General features: G+C 54.8%; 2 protein-coding genes across 5 annotated transcripts; one reads left to right on the forward strand and one right to left on the reverse strand.

Moving 5' to 3' along the window:
* Positions 1 to 222: 222 nt before the first annotated feature.
* PRPF19 (pre-mRNA processing factor 19) lies at positions 223 to 8,536 on the reverse strand. The gene is made up of 16 exons (XM_074954619.1): positions 8,316 to 8,536; positions 6,871 to 7,020; positions 5,846 to 5,922; positions 5,462 to 5,603; positions 5,139 to 5,212; positions 4,982 to 5,044; positions 4,728 to 4,769; positions 4,378 to 4,452; positions 3,764 to 3,839; positions 3,360 to 3,469; positions 3,004 to 3,159; positions 2,816 to 2,885; positions 2,235 to 2,320; positions 1,295 to 1,465; positions 773 to 878; positions 223 to 584 (listed from the first exon to the last, which is right to left on the reverse strand). The coding sequence occupies exons 1-16, from the start codon at positions 8,332 to 8,334 to the stop codon at positions 487 to 489; spliced, it is 1,515 nt and encodes a 504-aa protein (XP_074810720.1). The 5' UTR covers positions 8,335 to 8,536; the 3' UTR covers positions 223 to 486.
* Positions 8,537 to 8,685: 149 nt separating this feature from the next.
* On the forward strand, positions 8,686 to 15,672 carry TMEM109 (transmembrane protein 109). 4 transcript variants are annotated; one of them, XM_074954623.1, is made up of 4 exons: positions 8,686 to 8,836; positions 10,045 to 10,313; positions 13,422 to 13,524; positions 14,604 to 15,672. In XM_074954623.1, the coding sequence occupies exons 2-4, from the start codon at positions 10,077 to 10,079 to the stop codon at positions 14,990 to 14,992; spliced, it is 729 nt and encodes a 242-aa protein (XP_074810724.1). In that variant the 5' UTR covers positions 8,686 to 8,836; positions 10,045 to 10,076; the 3' UTR covers positions 14,993 to 15,672. The 4 variants fall into 4 exon arrangements, with proteins under 4 accessions (XP_074810724.1, XP_074810722.1, XP_074810721.1 ...); XM_074954621.1 differs by lacking the exon at positions 8,686 to 8,836 and adding an exon at positions 9,102 to 9,210; XM_074954620.1 differs by lacking the exon at positions 8,686 to 8,836 and adding an exon at positions 9,511 to 9,630.
* The last annotated feature ends 1,988 nt before the right edge of the window (positions 15,673 to 17,660 follow it).

Below are 17,660 nucleotides of genomic sequence, written 5' to 3' on the forward strand. Positions count from 1 at the left end.
TAGTGGTTCTTTTCCCTCCATGCTCTACCCCACAGCTCATCTGGGAAAAGGTACATACAACTCCTACAGCCTGAGAGGGTTCAACATTCTTTATTTTTTTTTTTTTTTAATGAAAGTAGATAGCTGCTTACCAAAAAAAAAAAAAAAAAAAAAATGCACATTTCCCCATCCCCCCCTTCTCTCCCATTCCTATACCACCCGCTTCTTTCCCCCACCCAGCCTCTCATTCACAGCTGTCTGTCAGTGGATGGGTTTGGTTCCATTTTGTTTGTTACGATCACAGAACAGAATTAAGCTGGAAAGACAAACACAAAACTGGAAAAACAAAGCCTTTGAGCACAGGGAAGGGGGCACGCTAGGTTGGCCTGCCCCTGATACCTCAAAGTAAAGCAATGATAACCCCACCCACCCATGTTACCTCCCTCCAATAACCCCAACACTACAGTGAAGGACACAGACCATCCCCCCAGATCCTAGGAAAAGGGGCTACAGACTGTAGAACTTCAGGCTCCTGTCCATGCCTGTGGAAGCGATGAATTTAGCATGGTGGCCAAAGGCCACACCCGTAGTCAGGCCACTGTGCTCTGTGGGGAGAGACACCACATGGTTAATTTGGAATTCATCCTACTAGACCTTGCCCTCCACCCCAAGGCCACCTCACACAGCGCACTCCATGGGAATGGGATCTCAGGAACACAGGGAGAGGAGCAGCTCGCTCATCCACTCGATGAGCCCAGCACAGGCACATGACTCTCCCAGCTGAGCACCTCACCTGTGAAGTGGAGGATTTCCGTCCACTGCTTGCAGATGTAGATCTGGACGTCCGTGCCACCCAGGGCCAAGTAGGTACCACTCTGGTCAAATATGAGGGACTTCACCTACAGAGAAGAGAGAGACCTGAGCCCCAGGCACAACTCTGAGCCAGACCTGGAGCAGGGGGGTGTGGAGAGATGTTCCAGGCTGCCAGGTACTCCCCCCCCACACACACATACTGGGCAACCCCCTCCCCCACACACTCACCTACTGCTACCATACACCTGGCTCCCAGAGGGACACCTCTCCCCATATACTCACCCTGGGTACCTGGGGAGAGGGAGAACCCCCAACACACACACACACACAGACCCCATACTAGGCACTGGCTCCCTGATGCAGGGAGAAGCCCAGTCAAACTAGGATGCACAAGGACGTAGAGGAAAAGCCCCCAGGTCACACCGCTCAGCTGGCTCATCATATCAGGGAGAGGGTGGGAGAGCAGGGACGGGGCTCGACAGAGCAGGAGGGTCACACGCACCTCAAAGTTATTGTCCAGCTGCAGCGTCTTGAAGTTCTTGAGCTTGCGCAGATCCCAGAGTTTGACGGAGGAGTCATCAGCGGCCGTGGCCAGGTAGTAGCCATTCTCTGAGAACGCGATGCTGGTGATGGGACCGGAGTGCCCTGGGAAGTTTGCCACGTTGGTGCGTTCCTGAGACAGACAGACAGTTAGTCGCCCGTCGCTGAAAGGCAGGCGCTGAGTCGAGCCTGGGCCAGCTGGGAAAAGATGGGGGCAGCAGGTAGGCTGGATCTTCTCTTCCCACAAAGAGAGCTTGGTCCAGGGGACAGGAGCCTTCTCCGCACCCCTTTCTGCTGTGATAGATTCTCATCCCCCACAACCAGACTCCAGCTACAGAGCGACTCTTCCCTGGGGAAAACACCCAGCTAGGACATCTGTGCACACTATCCAACAGGAGTAAGAGTGGAAGACATATGTGATAGCCAAGCTCCACCCACCACCCAAGCTCCGCCTACTCGTGGCCAGCTCTCCATAGTAAAACCATTCCTCTCTTTTCCTCCATGCTTCAAACAGCACTGAACACAATCACTGTTAATGTACAGCATCGTTACATTGCAGAGCTAACATCACTGAGCTGAATGGAGCACTTTGCCCCCACTGGTTCAGGCTGTCTGCAAACTCAGGAAGCCACTGCTGCCTCACTCACACACCAGTCACGTGGAGAATGGTTGTGACAACAAGGTAAGAGCTAGAAACATCTTTCTTTAAATGAAAGCAGAGATCGTAGTATGCCAGGGAGGAGGCCCTAGCTGGCCTGATGGCCCCATGCTCTAGAAAGTATATAGAGACCAGGCCTTAGTCTGAATGCACTCCTAGCCATGAGCCTGGAGGTGCCAAAATGCCAGCATCCTCCAGCACCAGGCTCCACAGCCATCGGGCACACCCAGTCAGCCAGCCCTACCTTCAAGTCCCAGATCTTGATTTGAGAGTCCATAGTCCCTGTCCCAAAAATGAGCCCATCAGGGTGGAACTGAGCACAGGTGAGAGCTGCAGAGACAGAGAGAGACAGAAAGATTCAGGGACACTGCCGGAGGGGACGTCTCACTTGGATAACAAAAGGACACAGCAGAAAGCAAGGCCCTCTCCCAGCCTTCCCCATGACAGGGTTCTGAAGGACTCGCGTGACACATAATACAGCCCTTCCTGCAGCCTCTTCCCCAGCAAGAGTATGGAAAAATTATCTAGGAGAAAATATTTTTTTAACATATAAAATAGTTTCTTTAAAAGGTCCTGCTAAAAATGTTACAGAAAGCAACTTTATCTGATTTTGATGTTGGACTCCACTTAAACTGTACACTAGATTAACATGCAAGAAGTGAGAACATGTAATCCAACGTTAATAGTGACCATTTTCTACAGTCTATTTCTGAAACAGATGTTCTTAACAAGCTCCTCATCTTATGCTCTAGAAAATCATCCAGCTAAAATAAAATGGAGCACAATGACCCTGCGAGCCAGGGGTCCTCAATACCCAATCCTTACCGCAGCCAGAGGTCTCATCTGTGACCTTGGTGAGCACACGGCCTGTCTGGATATCAGAGAAAGCCCAGTACTGAAAGAGAGGAACAAGGCGTGAGTGCATCCCACAGTTGCCAGCCCTCCGCTGCCTCCTGCCCACACCTGCTGATCGACATGGGGGGAAGGAGGGGCTGGGGCGACCTGAGTCTCACCTGGTCATCAGAGGAGCTCAGGAGATAGTCGCCCGTGGCATGCAAACTCAGCCCCGTCACGGCGCTCTCATGGGCCCGGACAACCTGCACGCAAGTGGCGCTTGGGACCGACCAGATCCGGATAGTGGCATCGGGAGAAGCAGAGAACACCAGCTCCTAGATGTGTGGGGAGAGAACATGCCTGGGGTTTAGAGCACCAGCATTGGGAGGGGCGAGAAGGGGTTAATACCAAGGCACATTGTAGGAGGGGACCAGACTGCGATATGGGCCTGGAGACCCCCAAGAGGTGGCCCCACAATCCCTCCCCTGGCATGGCATGGCCATAACGGAGATGGGGAGTCGGCCCTGGCCCTTACCTGGGATGGATGGAACACTACGCTGGTGACCTTCTTGGCGTGCCCTTTGAGAGTCGCCAGGATCTGCTCCGAGCTCTTGTCAAAGACAATGACGTTTTTATCCGCCCCGCCTGGAACACAAACAGAGGGGGTGGGGCCCAGAGCTGTGCAGATCTGTCTCCCCTCAACATCCACCACCTTGGAACTGAACAAGACCCACAATCCCCGGCAGCTGTGAGCAGAGAGGTCCTTACTGCCCTCTACCTCATCCCCACCAGCCCGCAGCCGGAAGAGGGGTGTCCCCAGGAAACAGGGTGACTTTTAACCCATATCCCCGCCCTCTGGCGAACATCAGCAGTAGGTCCCAGAGGCCACAATCCCCGGCAGCCCGGTGGGAGAAGCTGGCGCCGAGGCGGTTGCCTTACCTGTGAGGATCTTGTTGGTGTCGGAAGGACAAAGGTCCAGAGCGAGGATCCCAGGGATGCTGGCGCTGTGCAAGCCCTGTACAAAGAGAAGGGGATCAGACAGAACCACTGCCAAGCAGGAAGAGCCCCTCAAGACAGGGAGGGACCCTAACAAAGAGCTCTGGAAACAGACTCCATAACCAGGGCTCTTTGTTCCCACCCAGATCTGTTCCGCACCCTGCTATATCCCCCCTGCAGTGCTTGCGAGCCAGCACCTGTTCGGCTCCGATCATTAGCAGCAGCGTTAATGGCCAACAATGATGGGAGAAGCAAGCAGGAGACAGCTCAGGGTCCAGGTGCCAAGAGATGCACCAGTGCTAACGGCCCACCTACTGAGAGGAGACTCCAGAGCCTCAGTGGACCAAGAGGGAGAAGCAGCGACCATCCCCTAGCAGCACAGCGCCCCCTGCTGCCATGTCAGGGTGGTGACAAAGTGTGCCCAGGTTCTGAAGGGGGGACAGTACAGCCCAGTGTAGTTGCATAAGGGACTGTGCCATCCAGGGAAGGCATTCGCTGCCAGCAGCAAGGTTTGAGACCCCAAGTTAACCTTCAACCCTCTGCATCAGCGAACTCACCACATGTGAGGCCACCTGTCGATACTTGCTGAGCTCCTCCGGCTTCACCAACTCCTCTGGAACCGTCTTGCCTCTCTGCAGAAGGAAGAGCACCCAAAGAGAAATGACTATGCTTCTGGGAGAGCACCCAGCCCCCTGCCTTTCCCCCACCCAGCCTCCCCCACCCAGGGAGCGGAGAGATCCTCCTCCTCACAGGACAGATTCCCTCCATAGAGACCTCCAAAACCGCTGAGCTCACCTCCCTGCTTCTTTACTCCTGCTCCAATGGAGAGTCCCCTCCCAACTCAGGCCCCCCCAGATCCTGCCCCCCACCACAGGGAAGGAAGGGGATTCAGGGAGCAGGCTCTCACCTTCTTACGCTCCGTGGTCAGCACCGTGGCTTTGTCTTGAAGCTGGAAAACAGGAAAGTGAACTCAGGAAATGTGACGCTAATAGCCGAAAGGCTAGCACAGGAGGGCAGCTATCTGACTGCCTGCGCCATGCAAGCACCAGGGCACAACAGATGGGTCAGGGAGATGGAAAAGGAGTGACCTCATGGGAAGCAGGAATGAGAGTCACTCCTGCAGCAGAGCAAAGGGTGAATCTGGGACGGATGACTCCTTACCTTCTGGATGATCTCGGGGGTCATGCCTGCTAGCTCTCCCAGATCCATCGGCTCGCCAGCACCCTGGATCAGGGAAAGAAGAGGCCCGTGAGTCCAGTAGGAGGAGAGAGAGCACAGTCAGGAGACACACAGAGAGAGCTGTGCAGGGAGGACTCACCGTGATGTTGGGCTGGGAAGACGGCATGGCCTGGGGGACTATGAGGCCAGCCTGGGGTTTCAGAGTCGCCAACGCTGCGGAGACACAAACAGCAGCTAGATGGGTTAAAATGGGAGCCAACTGCAGGCTCACCGGAGTGCCACAGAGGTTTTGTTACAGCTACCTTTTCCCATCAGCACCGACCCCTGCCTGCTCCAGAGGCGCAAGCTGCTCCTCCCCCTCCTGCTCCCAGGGCATTAGAGTCAGAATCCCTCCCTGGACTGACTGTCCCCATGGTGCTGCAGCCTTTTCCTCAGTCAGACCCCCTGCCCCCACCGATTCACCTTCTCTGGCAGCAGTGACCTCTTTGGTGAGACGGGCGATGACACGGCAGGCAGCGTCATGCTGGTACAGTGCGTGCGACAGCTCCTGGCGGGTGGTCTGCAGCTGCTGGCGGAGTGTGAAGCTGTGCAGCATGACAGCGTCCTATGGAAGGACCCACAATGTGAGGGAGACAGCCAGGGTTCAATGCTCTGCCCACCCCAGCTCAGCAAGCTCCGCCCACCTGGGTAAGTAGAGTGAATGGCTCCACCCAACCTCAGCAACAAAAGAGGGCGGGTCCCCCCACCCAATCGGAGCAGAACCCTGTTCTTTCCGCTGCCCTGGCATCCATCCCATCAGCTGCCCACTTCAATGGCCCCCAACACTGTCCCCATGACAGCTCTTACCCACTCATCCTGAAGGGCTTTCAGAATGGCCGGGATGCTGGTGGCCGAGGGTGGTTTGGGCCGGATCGGGTGGGCAACTGTGAATGAGACACATGGGGGTGTTAGCCTCAGCAGCGAGGATTAATCCCTTTCCCTGTCTCCTGCATCCCTACTTCTCCATCCCCAGCGCCGACCCTCAAACACACCCGCTCACCCACCCCTTTATCCAGATCCATCTGCACCCTCATTTCATTCTCTACTTTATGCCTACATCAGTTGTTGGTGGAAGAATCCCATTGCAAAATGAGGCTGTTAACATATCTCTGCAGTCATCATACTGGGTCACAGCAGCTAAGCTGGTGTCTCAACTACTACACCAGATCAGGCTAGTAGCCCAGCTAGCCCAATAGTCTGCCTAGGACGGTGGCCAGTATCAGGTACAGCAGAGACCCCCTCCAAACCCCAGTGACGCAATTCTTGTGATACTGTGAACTGTCAATGGGAGGGAGAGGAACAGAAATCCCCAAGCAGCTGACTCCATTTAACCAGTCCTCTCAGAGGCTGCTGGGAGTAGGACGACTCTGGCCTATACAAGCCAAACCCAGCTCATTCCAACAGGGGAGAGGAAGAAGAGGCCGCATTCAAAAAGGCTGAAGGCATGTCAAGAGAAAAAACATCTCCAGAAAGGAGCCAGAGGAGAGCCAAACTCCTTGAGGAAAAGGTACAGAGTTCGGTGAGAGTGGGCCTGCCTCCCCAGGAAACTTTGGATTTGCCTGGCAAGTAAAAGGACTATGGGGAAATCCTAAAGATTTTGGGTGTCGGTGATGATAAAATGAATACTGATTCACCCCTTTCATAAGGGTTCCTACGTTCTCTTGGTGTCCTTCCTTCCCCAACCCTTTCTGTGATGGTCAGGCCCACCTGGCAATTGCTTGGTGAGTTGTGGGAGCTCAGGCAATCAGGGTAGCGATGGTCTGCCCAGCTCCCTGGAGCTGGTGAGAATCTACCAGGTCACACCTCTAGCTCTGCTCCCCTCTGCTTGATACCTTTGATGTCAATCAGTTGCTCTTCAGACAGCGGCTGGTTGTTCACTGGGTCAGTCCCATTTTCCGCGATGTATTTTTCAATCAGTCTTCGCTCATAGACATGGTTTGAGACCGGAGACACGCAGGGGTGCTCTGGCACTTCATTTGAGACTGCAAAGAGACAGAGACTGCAGGGGTGACAAGTGGACAAACAGAGCCTAAATCCCCACCCGTACCCCATACTTACCAGAGGACAGAGAAGCCCCAAGACACAGATCAATCTTTCCTACAGCCTCTACATGTGCAGCATTGTCACCAGGTTTTCTATGTACGCTACTGACACCACGGCCTAGTTTATTTTTAGCGACTTACACTTCTGTGCTCAGTCCTTCTCCCCAGGGTCTGCAGTCTAATAATGCTGTTAGTTCCTTTGTGCTACACATTTCCCTTTCAACCAGCAGCTCAGTCTTCCTCAGGGGCAGATCAGGCAGTTAATGATGAATCTAACATAACTACAAACACCATGGCTATTCTTCTGTGCTGTTACATGTAATCCATAGCGTAGGCTGCAAAACCTTGGCTTGCTTTTATACATCACAAGCTTCCAGAGGTGTGCAGACCAATGCTACATGCAACATTTGTACAGGTATAAAATGTGAGAAATACTCAGAAGTTTAATTGTTATGGTGCACATGCATAAGGGGAAGGAGCTAGCATGGAAAGCTCTATGAGCTCATTTCCGCATGAACTGGTAGGAGCTTGGCACCACTGAAAACTACACATGCAGATTTCCACCCAAACATCTAAAATGTTTTTACTGATATTTTAGCTCCACTGATTCTCCCCACCTTTATTTATTTAGCAGCACAGTGGCCAAGGCGTTACGGTGCTCTACCACAATACTGAAGGTTGTGAGTTCGAGTCCCACTAGATCTCACTCTGGAAGGCCACCTTCAATTCACCCAAGCTGCAAAATTAGTACCTGATCCCTTGGGCAGGCAAAGGCGGGTGATGCCGGCCCCATCACTGTGTTGGCTATGAAATTCCCTTGCCCTAACGCCTTGAGGTAGGGGGCGGGAATCTGTTTGTCTGTCCTTGACCCTTCCCAACCCAGAGATGGCTCCTTTCTCAAGAACCACACGGCGCCGGCGGGGGAGCGACTGGCCCCAGCGCGCCAGGCAGAAGCGGCCATGCAGAGGGATGGGTGCAGGCGCAGACTCGGGGCCCTGCGGGGGGGACGGGGTGGGGTCACTGGCTTTGCAGAGGAGCCGAGTTCCAGGCCCCCCCAAGCGAGCGGCACGTTGCGGGGGGCAGTTTTTAGAGTCTCCTCGTGGGGCTCCTTGAGCTGGGGAGACACCAGGGCCGGCGGGTGGGGGGGGGGTGTCAGCTCCACGGGGCGCGCGGCTCGGCCCGTAACTGGGGCCCACTCGGGAAGCCCCCCCGCAAGCCCCCAGCCCGTCACTCACTCGAGCAGATGAGGGACATAGCGGCGTCTCCCCGACGGGTCCCGGTTCTGCTTCCGGGTCACGGGCTCCGCTTCCGGGGCAGGGTGTCCCCTCTCCGTGCCCCAACCGAGGGCGGCCCCGTTCCGTGTCCACTCGCTCACGCGGGGCCCCAGCGCGCGGGAGACCCGGAGTCCCGCCCTCACCGGAAACGGAACTTTACTCTTCCCGGCATGCCCCGGGCCGGCTCGCCGCAGAGATCGGGACCTTCCGGCTACCGCTCGGGCGTTTCCGGAGGGGGGAACGAGCCTGGCTGGAACTGCCGCTCCCGGCATGCACCTCTTCCAGGAGACCGCAATTCCCAGAATGCACTGGGCGGACGCCTCCCGGCCCGCCCCCCAGCCCCTATGACTACAGTTCCCAGCGGGTCCGGGCCCGGTGCCGGATTTGACTTTCACTCCCAGCAGCTGCCCCAGCCGGGCAGCCTCCGCTCGGGCCCGCCCTGCCAGGAGCCGGACAGGCCCAGGCTGCCCCGCCCTCCGAGGGTGAGACGCGCGGCTGGGCCAGGGGCATTTCCTGGGAGTCACGGGCCTGGCGCTGACGTGCGAAGCCTGCAGCCCCCACGACGCTCGTTGCTCCCGCCGGGGCGACGCGCCCCCGTGTCACGCGCTGTGCTGGCTCCGCCATCGCCCGGAGGGCAGCCAGCCCTGGGGCAGCGCCGCGGCACCTGCTCCGGGCTGGCAGCTGACCTAATAGGGGACAGGAGCGGGGAGCTCACAATGACACAGGGGAGCTTGGGCCACCTGCACACCGTGATTGGAGCCAGCGAGCGGTGCCTGCGCTGCCCTCGCTGATTCCCTCTTGTTGTGTGCCACGCTGCGGCTTTGCAACATGCTGCTACGTGGGGCCTTGGCGTCAGGTCAGGAGTGGTCCTGGACCTGGCTTAGATGATTCTTCCCAAAGAAGAGGAGGACTTGTGGCACCTTAGAGACTAACCAATTTATTTGAGCATGAGCTTTCATGAGCTACACGATGAAGTGAGCTGTAGCTCACGAAAGCTTATGCTCAAATAAATTGGTTAGTCTCTAAGGTGCCACAAGTCCTCCTTTTCTTTTTGCGGATACAGACTAACACGGCTGCTACTCTGAAACCTTCCCAAAGATGGCACCTCTGGCTGCCGAGTCATTGCTGGTCCCAGTGCAGAGAGAGCGCCTCCTTTTGAGTCAGCCCGCCTGCAACACCCAGCTGTTCTTTCAATCTCTCCCATCGAAGTACTGAGCTACTGTGAACTTGCTCAGCAGGGGCTGTGTGATGCAATCACTGCCTAAGATGGGTGCAGGTTTGACCTTTGACCTCATTCCCACGTGCTGTGAATGCTTGGGGTCCAGAGGGTGGGACTTGGGTGTCAAATGACTCCCTCTAACTGGCTTGGTGCCCTGTCAGTCTGCATCATCACAGCTCACAGGCTGAAACATGAGTCACCTTTTCCTTTTCCATGGGGCTATGCAGCTCACAGGGAAATGAGGGGGGGGGGGGCTGGGGAGAGGTCACAAAGCCTATAAGTGAGGACTGGTAAGTGGCTGATTCTCAACTAAAAGGAGAGATTGCAATTGCCCTGTGGTTGCTAGGATGTTATTTGCCTACTTGGCATTCCTGACATTGCAGTTCTGGCCTGGGGCCAGCAAAATTACATGGATCCTATAACTTCATTATGATCTGTGCCTTTAGCCCTCTCTCTCGTTTCTCTCGGCAGAGATTCCTGGGGCTGAGAGGAGAGCTGGAGAGATGACTGGGTGGGATCCTAAGGTCTGGTGCTGCTGCCAAGCCCTGCTCCAACCTGCTGTGGCTATCCTGATGTCAGTCGCTTTCCTTCATGTAGCCGTGGGGAGCACTCGGCACTATCACAGGGAAGCTTGGAGAGAGGCGGCTGTCCAGGCTGACTTCCTGTCCCAGCTGGCTCAGGGCATGAGGGAGACCCTGGAGGAGTGGATTGGCCGGGACACACTTCAGCTAGTGACAGAGGTAAGGCAGGTTTCAGAGTAGCAGCTGTGTTAGTCTGTATTCGCAAAAAGAAAAGGAGTACTTGTGGCACCTTAGAGACTAACCAATTTATTTGAGCATAAGCTTTCGTGAGCTACAGCTCACTTCATCGGATGCATTCAGTGGAAAATACAGAGGAATCCTAGCTGAGTCAGGAAAAGGGGTTGGGGCTCCATGTATTTGTGTGGTGTGCTTGACTGCTTTCTAGGATCAAGGTTCACCTCCTCTGTCAGTTCCATTGAAATAACTTTATAAGCATTGCCAGAGCTGTAAAAAGAGGCCTATGGAGGGAGGCAGCATAGTCTAGTGGATTGAGCAGCCACTGGGACTCAGCAGATCAAGGTTCCATTCCCAGCTGGGCAAGGTGACCTTGGGTATGCCTCAATTTCCCCATCTATAAAATGAAGCAAAAGCTACTGTAGGGTATTTTGAGATCTAGTGATGACAAGTGATAGATATGAGCTAGGTGCTGGTAGTATTATTTTATTATCTACATTAGGCAAAATAACTGGTACAAGGGGGCATGGATCAGTGCTCACGTCACATTCCCCCGTCAGTACCCGGCCTGAGCTGGGAAAGCTAATGATCCAACCAGCGAACCAAATTTGGTGGTAAATCCTGTTCATGTGCCACCTGAAGCACATTGCGATAGGCTAGGAAGTCTGGTACAATACATTTCCAGTGCAGCCTCTATTGGCCAAAACCCAGCTTACCCATTTCCAGAAGCTTGGTATGTCCCCCCAGGGATTTCAGAGCAGGGAAGTTTAGATCAACTCAGCCATCTACTATGGCAGAAGGCAGGGTGTGCCAAAGTCTTGGGACTCTCAATTGGTTCTATTCCTAGCTCCTCTGGTGGCAACCCCCTGCAACCTCTTACCTGATCTGTCAAGTGACAGTTGCCTCCCAAGGTAGGGGGTGTTAGGCCTTGGTTTATTAAGGATCGTTAAGTGCACAGAAATGGTTATCGCAGAAGGATGGTCCATGGTTAGGGCAGTAGCCTGAGACTTGGGGACCTGGATTGAATTTCCTCCTCTGCCCCAGCTTTCCTGGTCAAGTCCGTTAGCCTCTCTGTGTCTCAGCTCCCATCTGTAAAAGGGGGACAACAGCCCTTTCCTGTCTGTGCTGTGAAGATAAATACATTAAAGATTGTGAGGTGCTCAGATAAAGGGGCTGTAAAAGTGTGTTAGAGAGAAGGAGCCCCTGTGTTTTTCGTCCGGGGTGGTGGAGCGAGCTGGCTGGTTCAGCAGCACTTCAGAGCATTAAGGCTTATTAAGTGAGTGAGATTCCAGCACCCAGGCTGACTTGTGTGTTGGGGAAACTGGCTGTGTCTCTGTCACCGGGGAAACCAGCCAGCCGGCTTTGAAAATAGCAGCATTGGCACCCAATTAGCTGAAGGTTTGGGATACGTTCCCTAAATACTTGTGCCTCTTGTATGCATTCGCTTGGATGCAAGAGCTGAGTGGAGTCTGTTTGCTCTGGGCTGGATTGCAGCCAGGATGGATAAAAATTTGTGGGTATTTTTCTTTTGTTTTTAAATTGGATTTTTTAAAATTATTTAAATCAGTTTCTTTTAAAAAATAAACCTGTCTAAAATGAAATCCTGAATTTAATCAAAATATGTTAAGGCCTGCATTTATTGTAATCTCTTAGAACATTTAAATAAAAAAATCCCTGAGCCTCTATCAAAAACTGTGAGTTAAAGGCTGCTTTACTAGATAAAGAATAAGGGGTAAAACATCTCACTTTTGAGGTCAAGCTTTCTACATATGGCACAACAGGTCATGTCCTGTATTAAGAGGGGACATGGGGGCTGGGCTACTGCACGAACGAGACTGATCTAGTCATCATGGGCATTGGGATCTGGCCTCTGACTCTAGGAGCCGCTACCATGTGTCTTATCACTAGGGAGCAAAAAGATGTACCAAATCTAGTGTCAAGGCTCTATTTAGCTGTAGATCAGCATGTTCTAAGATTAGATCAACCAATGAGAACACTTTTCTTTAGAAAATAACTGAAGTACAAATGGAACCATTAATTAAAATTGAGGCTTTCCACTTGGTGATTTAAATCACTGATGTAAATCGCCTTGATTTAAATCAATCCACCCTGATTGCAGCCCAGCTGAGCTTGGCACCAGGCCTCAGGGGTGGTGGGAAAACGGACTCCACACCACCTTTGTGGTTTTCCTATGATGAGGCTGTCTCAGCCCCTGGTAAAGTTAGGACAGCTTCAGAGGCTGCCCAAGGCCCCAAGAGCTTACCCTTGCAGTCAGGAATAGCCAGAGCACAATGACACTCAGGCCATGCCACCCCTTCCCCAAAGAAGACCGTAGCACTGTCCACCAACAGCTCCCAATGTAGTTAGAGCTCGCTTTAGGCTCTCCAGAGACTCTCCCTATGCCAGGGGAATTCCCCAGGCTCTTCCAGTTTCTATGATCTTGAAGGCAAGGGAGTGGTAGATCTGAAAGGCAGCCATGTCTCCAGACAGGCCCAAAGCCAGAGTGGAGAAATAGCCTTTGTTCTCCCCATCTTACAGCTGGGCAGCAGAGCTCTGCAGAGATGCAGTGACTTGCAGGTCACACGGGGGGTCTAACTTGGAGCCAAGAATGAGTCCTAAGCCAGCACTTTAAGCACAGCCCAGCCATCCCTCCTTCCTTTGCAGCTGGGGAGAGGGACCTGCTGGGGCTTTTCTGCTTGCCCTGGCTTCTACACAGGGCAAGCAATGGCAAGGTCTCCCTTCACCCTGGAGCAGAGGGGGGTACAGCAGGGGCACAGGGCTCCCTGTAGGAGGCAGCTTGGACAAATCTCCCATGCCAGGTGCTGCTCCCCTTACTGGCAGGGAAGGCTGTACTCACCCAGCCAGGCACCAGCTCCTGTTGGGAATCCCATGTGAATTTACCTTCCCAGCCAGAAAATTGGAGCTTGGCTCAAGTCAGGGACGAGGCTCTGTCCCGGTGCCTTTAGCAGACACGAAGGAGTGGGGTGCTCCCCCATTCTCCCCTTATTTTCCTCCATGGCCCTGTCTCCTCTCACCCTCTTGGGTACCTCCAAGCCGACTGAGAAAAGCGTTCTCACACTCTCTTCCCTGCAGAACGTCTCTGCCGGGTTCTGGATTGTGTCCTCCGGCATCTCGGCAGGTCTGATCATCCTGTCCGGAATCGCAGGGCAGATCCTAAGCACCTTCGGAGTGAATGGTAAGTTGTTTGTTATTTACCAGTGTCACCTAGAGACCCCAGCTGAGATCAGGTCCTCATTGTGCCAGGCGCTGCACAGACACACAGGGAGAGACCGTCCCTGCCCCAGCTGAGATCAGGGCCCTGTTGTGCCAGGCGCTGCACAGATAGTGAGAGATAGTCCCTGCCTCTGCTGAGATCAGGGTCCCATTGTGCCAAGTGCTGCACAGACACACAGTGAGAGACAGCCCCTGCCCCAAAGAGTTTACAGTCTAAACAGATCAAATAGGCACAGGGTGGGAGGGGAAACTGAGGCACAAAGAGTGTGAGGAAGCTGGCCCAGCAGGCCAGTGATAGAGCTGGGAATAAAACCCAGTTCTCCTGAGTCCCGGTTCAGTGTCTGATCCCCTGTTTGACACTGCCTTTGTGAGCCATCGGGACATATTCCTCACCTGCATGTGATGGAGGAGAGCGTGTGTTTCTCATTCACCTACTTTTCATCATTGTCTCTAAACGGACAAATTCATCATTGTCTCTAAACGGAGCATGAGGGACCCAGTCCCACCCTCCACAGCAAAGAGGGGTTTGTCCAACCTGCACTTGGTGCCTGTATCACTGTATGGTGCTTCTTCCCTTCCAGCACTTGATGGGTTAAAAATGGTCCTTCCCCTGAGGAAAGAGGGGCCTCCCAGTCTGATGGTGAAGGTTTGTGTCTCTCAAGGGGATCTCTCCTTCCAGTGCAGGAGGGTTACTTCACACATGCAGCCCCTAGTACCCCACCTCAGGATGCCTGAGCCTGTGTGGGGAGATCAGGAGACAACATGGTTTCTCCTTCCAGGACAGGAGGGGTTACTCCTGCAACCATCACCTCCTTCCCCATCATGCTCTTCTCTCCAGGAGCAGCCTGTCCCAGCCCTACAGGGGTGGGGATCCTCCTTCCAGCACAGGGATTAACCCACCCACCCCCCCAGCCTGTCCCAGCCCCACTAGGGTGGGGATCCTCCTGCCTGCACATGGGGGTTATCCCAGCCCCACAGAAGGTCAGCACAGCATCACGTCTCACATGCGTCTAACCACTTTCCTCCTCCTTCCCTTTCCAGGTGATCACGTGGTCCAGCCCCTTAAGCTGGGCCCTGCCCAGGTACAGACCCTGCTGCTGTGGGGCCTGGCTGCTGTGGTGGGCTATTGGCTGCTCTCGCAGCTGCTGGGCCTGTTGCTGTCCATCCTGGGACGTGTCATGTGGGGGCTGAAGGTGGTGGTCTTCCTGGGCTGCTTCCTGCTGATCGTCTCGGCGGCGCCCAACCCCTCGGTGCAGGCCTTGCTGCTGCTGTGCCTGCTCACCCTGTATGCCCTGCTGGGGAGGCTGAGTGGGGCGCGCCACTCCGGGAGCCAACTGGAGGCCAAGGTGCGCAACCTGGAGTGGCAGGTGGAGGAGCTGCGACGCCGGCAGAGGCGGGTATCCCCCAGGAACCTGGAGCAGGACGAGTGAGGGGCAGGAGGTGGCCCCTCCCAGCACACTACGGACTCTCACTCCACAATTCACAGCTACCCTGGTCCTCTGCACGTGCTCATGGGGGCATCTCCACCCTCGGGTACTCACAGCCCCTCCCCTCTGTGCACACTCACAGGCCCCATCTGCCCTATGGTCCTCCTGAGGTGCCTCCCCATTGTACAAACTGACAGACACTACCCACCTCAGGGACTCGCAGGCCCCACCCCCATGCATTAATTTACCCACACCTCTATTCCCCAGGGCACTTGCATTCTGTCCCCCACACCCACCCCAGAGACAAGCAAAGCCAAAAGGGAGCTCTCTGGAGTGGAGGAATGAACCAGTGGGAGGTGGTGTGATTTTTCCCCAGCCTGCCCTGGTCCCATGGACTGGGGATGGGAGGTGCTCCCTCAGCTGCCTGCCCCCACCCCTGCCATCTCCCATAGATTTGCTACCATGGAGCTCATCGTGCTGGGGCTTAAAAGGGCTGCTTTGATGTTGGTGAAGTCTGGGACGAAGTGAGATTTGGTCTTGGGTGCTAAGATGCTGAATTCCGCCCCTTCTTATTTCCCTGCTGTCTCCCTCTTCTCCCCTTCCCATGCTGCCCTACAGCTGCCACCGGGGTTCCTGGCATTTCCCTCCACCCTCTACCTGATCCTTTCCCCACCACCACCCCATCCTCATTTCTCCACCCCCTCACCTAGCCCCAGACCAGTCTCACTAAGAAGGCTGGGTCCTAAGGGCTTGATGCACAGAGGTTCTGAGTCTTGCCGCTCCCATTGACTTCAGCTGGAGCTGCGGGTTGCTCAGTGGTTTTAGAAATCAGATGCTGGGTAGATAAACTGGGAGCAGGGGCATTGTATCCCATTGCAGGAGGGGGTAGTGTACCCCTGGGGGATCTCTGATCAGGGAGGGTGTGTACAGGGGAAGGGTTTCCCCAAGTGCCTTCATCCAAGCCAATGGTGCCTTCTTATGCTAAGAGTGGATGGTGTTTGTTGTGGGGCGGGAGGGGAAACTGGGATATGTGGATGTGGGAAGATGTTTACAGGTCCTTTTTAAGAACCCTCCAACACCATCCAAGCCAAAGACACACAGCACATGGAAGTGGGCACATGGAAATTCCTCCTACATTTCTCACAGCTGGGGTGGGATTTGTCTTTTGGTGCCACCTCAAGCATGGCAGGTGGCCTTCGTGTTAGTCTGCCCCAGGATCGTGGTGGAGCGGGCCACGATTGATCAGAAAGGAGGGGTACGTAGCAATTCCTGTTCATCCTCCTATGTGCCCCTAGGGAACGTCTACACTTGGAGCAAGGGGTGTGATTCCCAGCTCGTGTAGACACTTGCGCTAGCTCTCATTCCGCTAGCGTGCTGAAAACAGTAGTGTACACAGCCTGGCCAAGTACAAACCCTCCTGAACCCCGTGGGTGCAGACTCGGCCCAGCTAGCCCCTTCCACCACTCTCTGCAGCTCCTGCTATCCCAGCTGCGCTGCTGTTTTTACTGTGCTAACTCCATGAGAACTAGGGCAAGCATCTCTGAGCTGCAGGGATTCGTAGCCCCATCCTGTCATGACCACAATGAGCTCAGCTGTTGTCTCCCCTGCCCCGCCAGCTAGGGGCTGGAGAGGAGGCCAGTGCGGCCGGGGCTTGGACTGGGCATGTGGTGTTGGCTGATAGTTGCCAGTCTGTGTTTTGAAAGTTCTGTCTATTTTAAACAAACAGGCCATTTTGTTACCAGGTTCGAAATAAAATCTATTTAACCACACTCTGTCCAGCCCATGGGCAAGTTTGGGTTTCTTTCTTCTGCCACTCCCAGCAGGTGGCGCTGCAGGGAATGACAGCACCCCAGTCCCAGTCTTTCCCAGCTGGGGGACTAGCGCACAGGAGTACTGGCTGTGGGGTAAACAATGTGCTACTCTGGTCCCAGCCTCTGCCAGCAAGGAGTGGGGCAGGAGCGCTGAGGGGAAGTAGAGCTGTAGAGAGTGGTGCCCTGGCTGCTGGGAGATGGATGGTGTGGGAGGTGCTGCTAGGCAAGGACAGCTGCTGCAAGCCTTGTGGGAGGGAGTCTTTGCCAACACCCTGGCTAAGCCCTTTCCTCTCCTCTCTGTGCCCAGCTGTCAGGATAGGGATTCCCAGAGCTGCTTATATTACAGTCGGGTTTTAGGCAACAAGCTCTGGTGTCTTAGGGAGGGAGGATTAAAGTCCATGAAGCTGTCTGTGCTCATCCCTCATCACCTGGAGCCCCCCGAAACCCCAGGGATGAACAAGGGTGTGTAGCGGGACAGGGGAGAGGAGTTGTGCTGCCATCCCTCACTGCGCTCGGTAGGAGAAGGGCCGGTTCCCCTGCTGGGTTACAGTCCCCCAGGGGCTGGAATTCAGGACATGCCGGGGGGAGTGGGGATACCATCCAGCAGGGTAGGAGCAAGAAGGGGCTGGAGCCCCAGAGCTCTCCCCTCTTTGGATGTGAATGGAGCGCTGGGATAGCCCAGCAGCTGGGTGGGGTCCCATCCCCTCGCCCCTGCAGGCTGATCAGTGCCTCTCAATTCCCTGCTGCTCCAGGGGTCTCAGGCATTGGCGCACCTTGTTCTCTCCTGGTCTCTGCCTCTGGCACACACTGGCCAGGTCTCCTGCAGGCTGGAATACTTTGCTGGTTGGGTTTAGCAGGTG

Source organism: Natator depressus, chromosome 6 (assembly GCF_965152275.1).
Source record: "Natator depressus isolate rNatDep1 chromosome 6, rNatDep2.hap1, whole genome shotgun sequence".
In the NCBI taxonomy this organism is placed as follows: Eukaryota; Metazoa; Chordata; order Testudines; family Cheloniidae; genus Natator; species Natator depressus.

What these genes read in the sequence shown, in the direction of transcription:
- TMEM109 (XM_074954621.1), top strand. Translation starts at nt 9,183, where the DNA reads ATGCTGCTACGTGGGGCCTTGGCGTCAG. An exon ending in ACGTGGGGCCTTGGCGTCAG is followed by an intron (nt 9,211 to 10,044) that starts GTCAGGAGTGGT and finishes TTCTCTCGGCAG; the next exon opens with AGATTCCTGGGGCTGAGAGG. An exon ending in AAGCACCTTCGGAGTGAATG is followed by an intron (nt 13,525 to 14,603) that starts GTAAGTTGTTTG and finishes TTCCCTTTCCAG; the next exon opens with GTGATCACGTGGTCCAGCCC.
- PRPF19 (XM_074954619.1), bottom strand. An exon ending in CTTCCCAGCCCAACATCACG is followed by an intron (nt 5,045 to 5,138) that starts GTGAGTCCTCCC and finishes TCCCTGATCCAG; the next exon opens with GGTGCTGGCGAGCCGATGGA. An exon ending in GACAGGTGGCCTCACATGTG is followed by an intron (nt 3,840 to 4,377) that starts GTGAGTTCGCTG and finishes CTCTTTGTACAG; the next exon opens with GGCTTGCACAGCGCCAGCAT.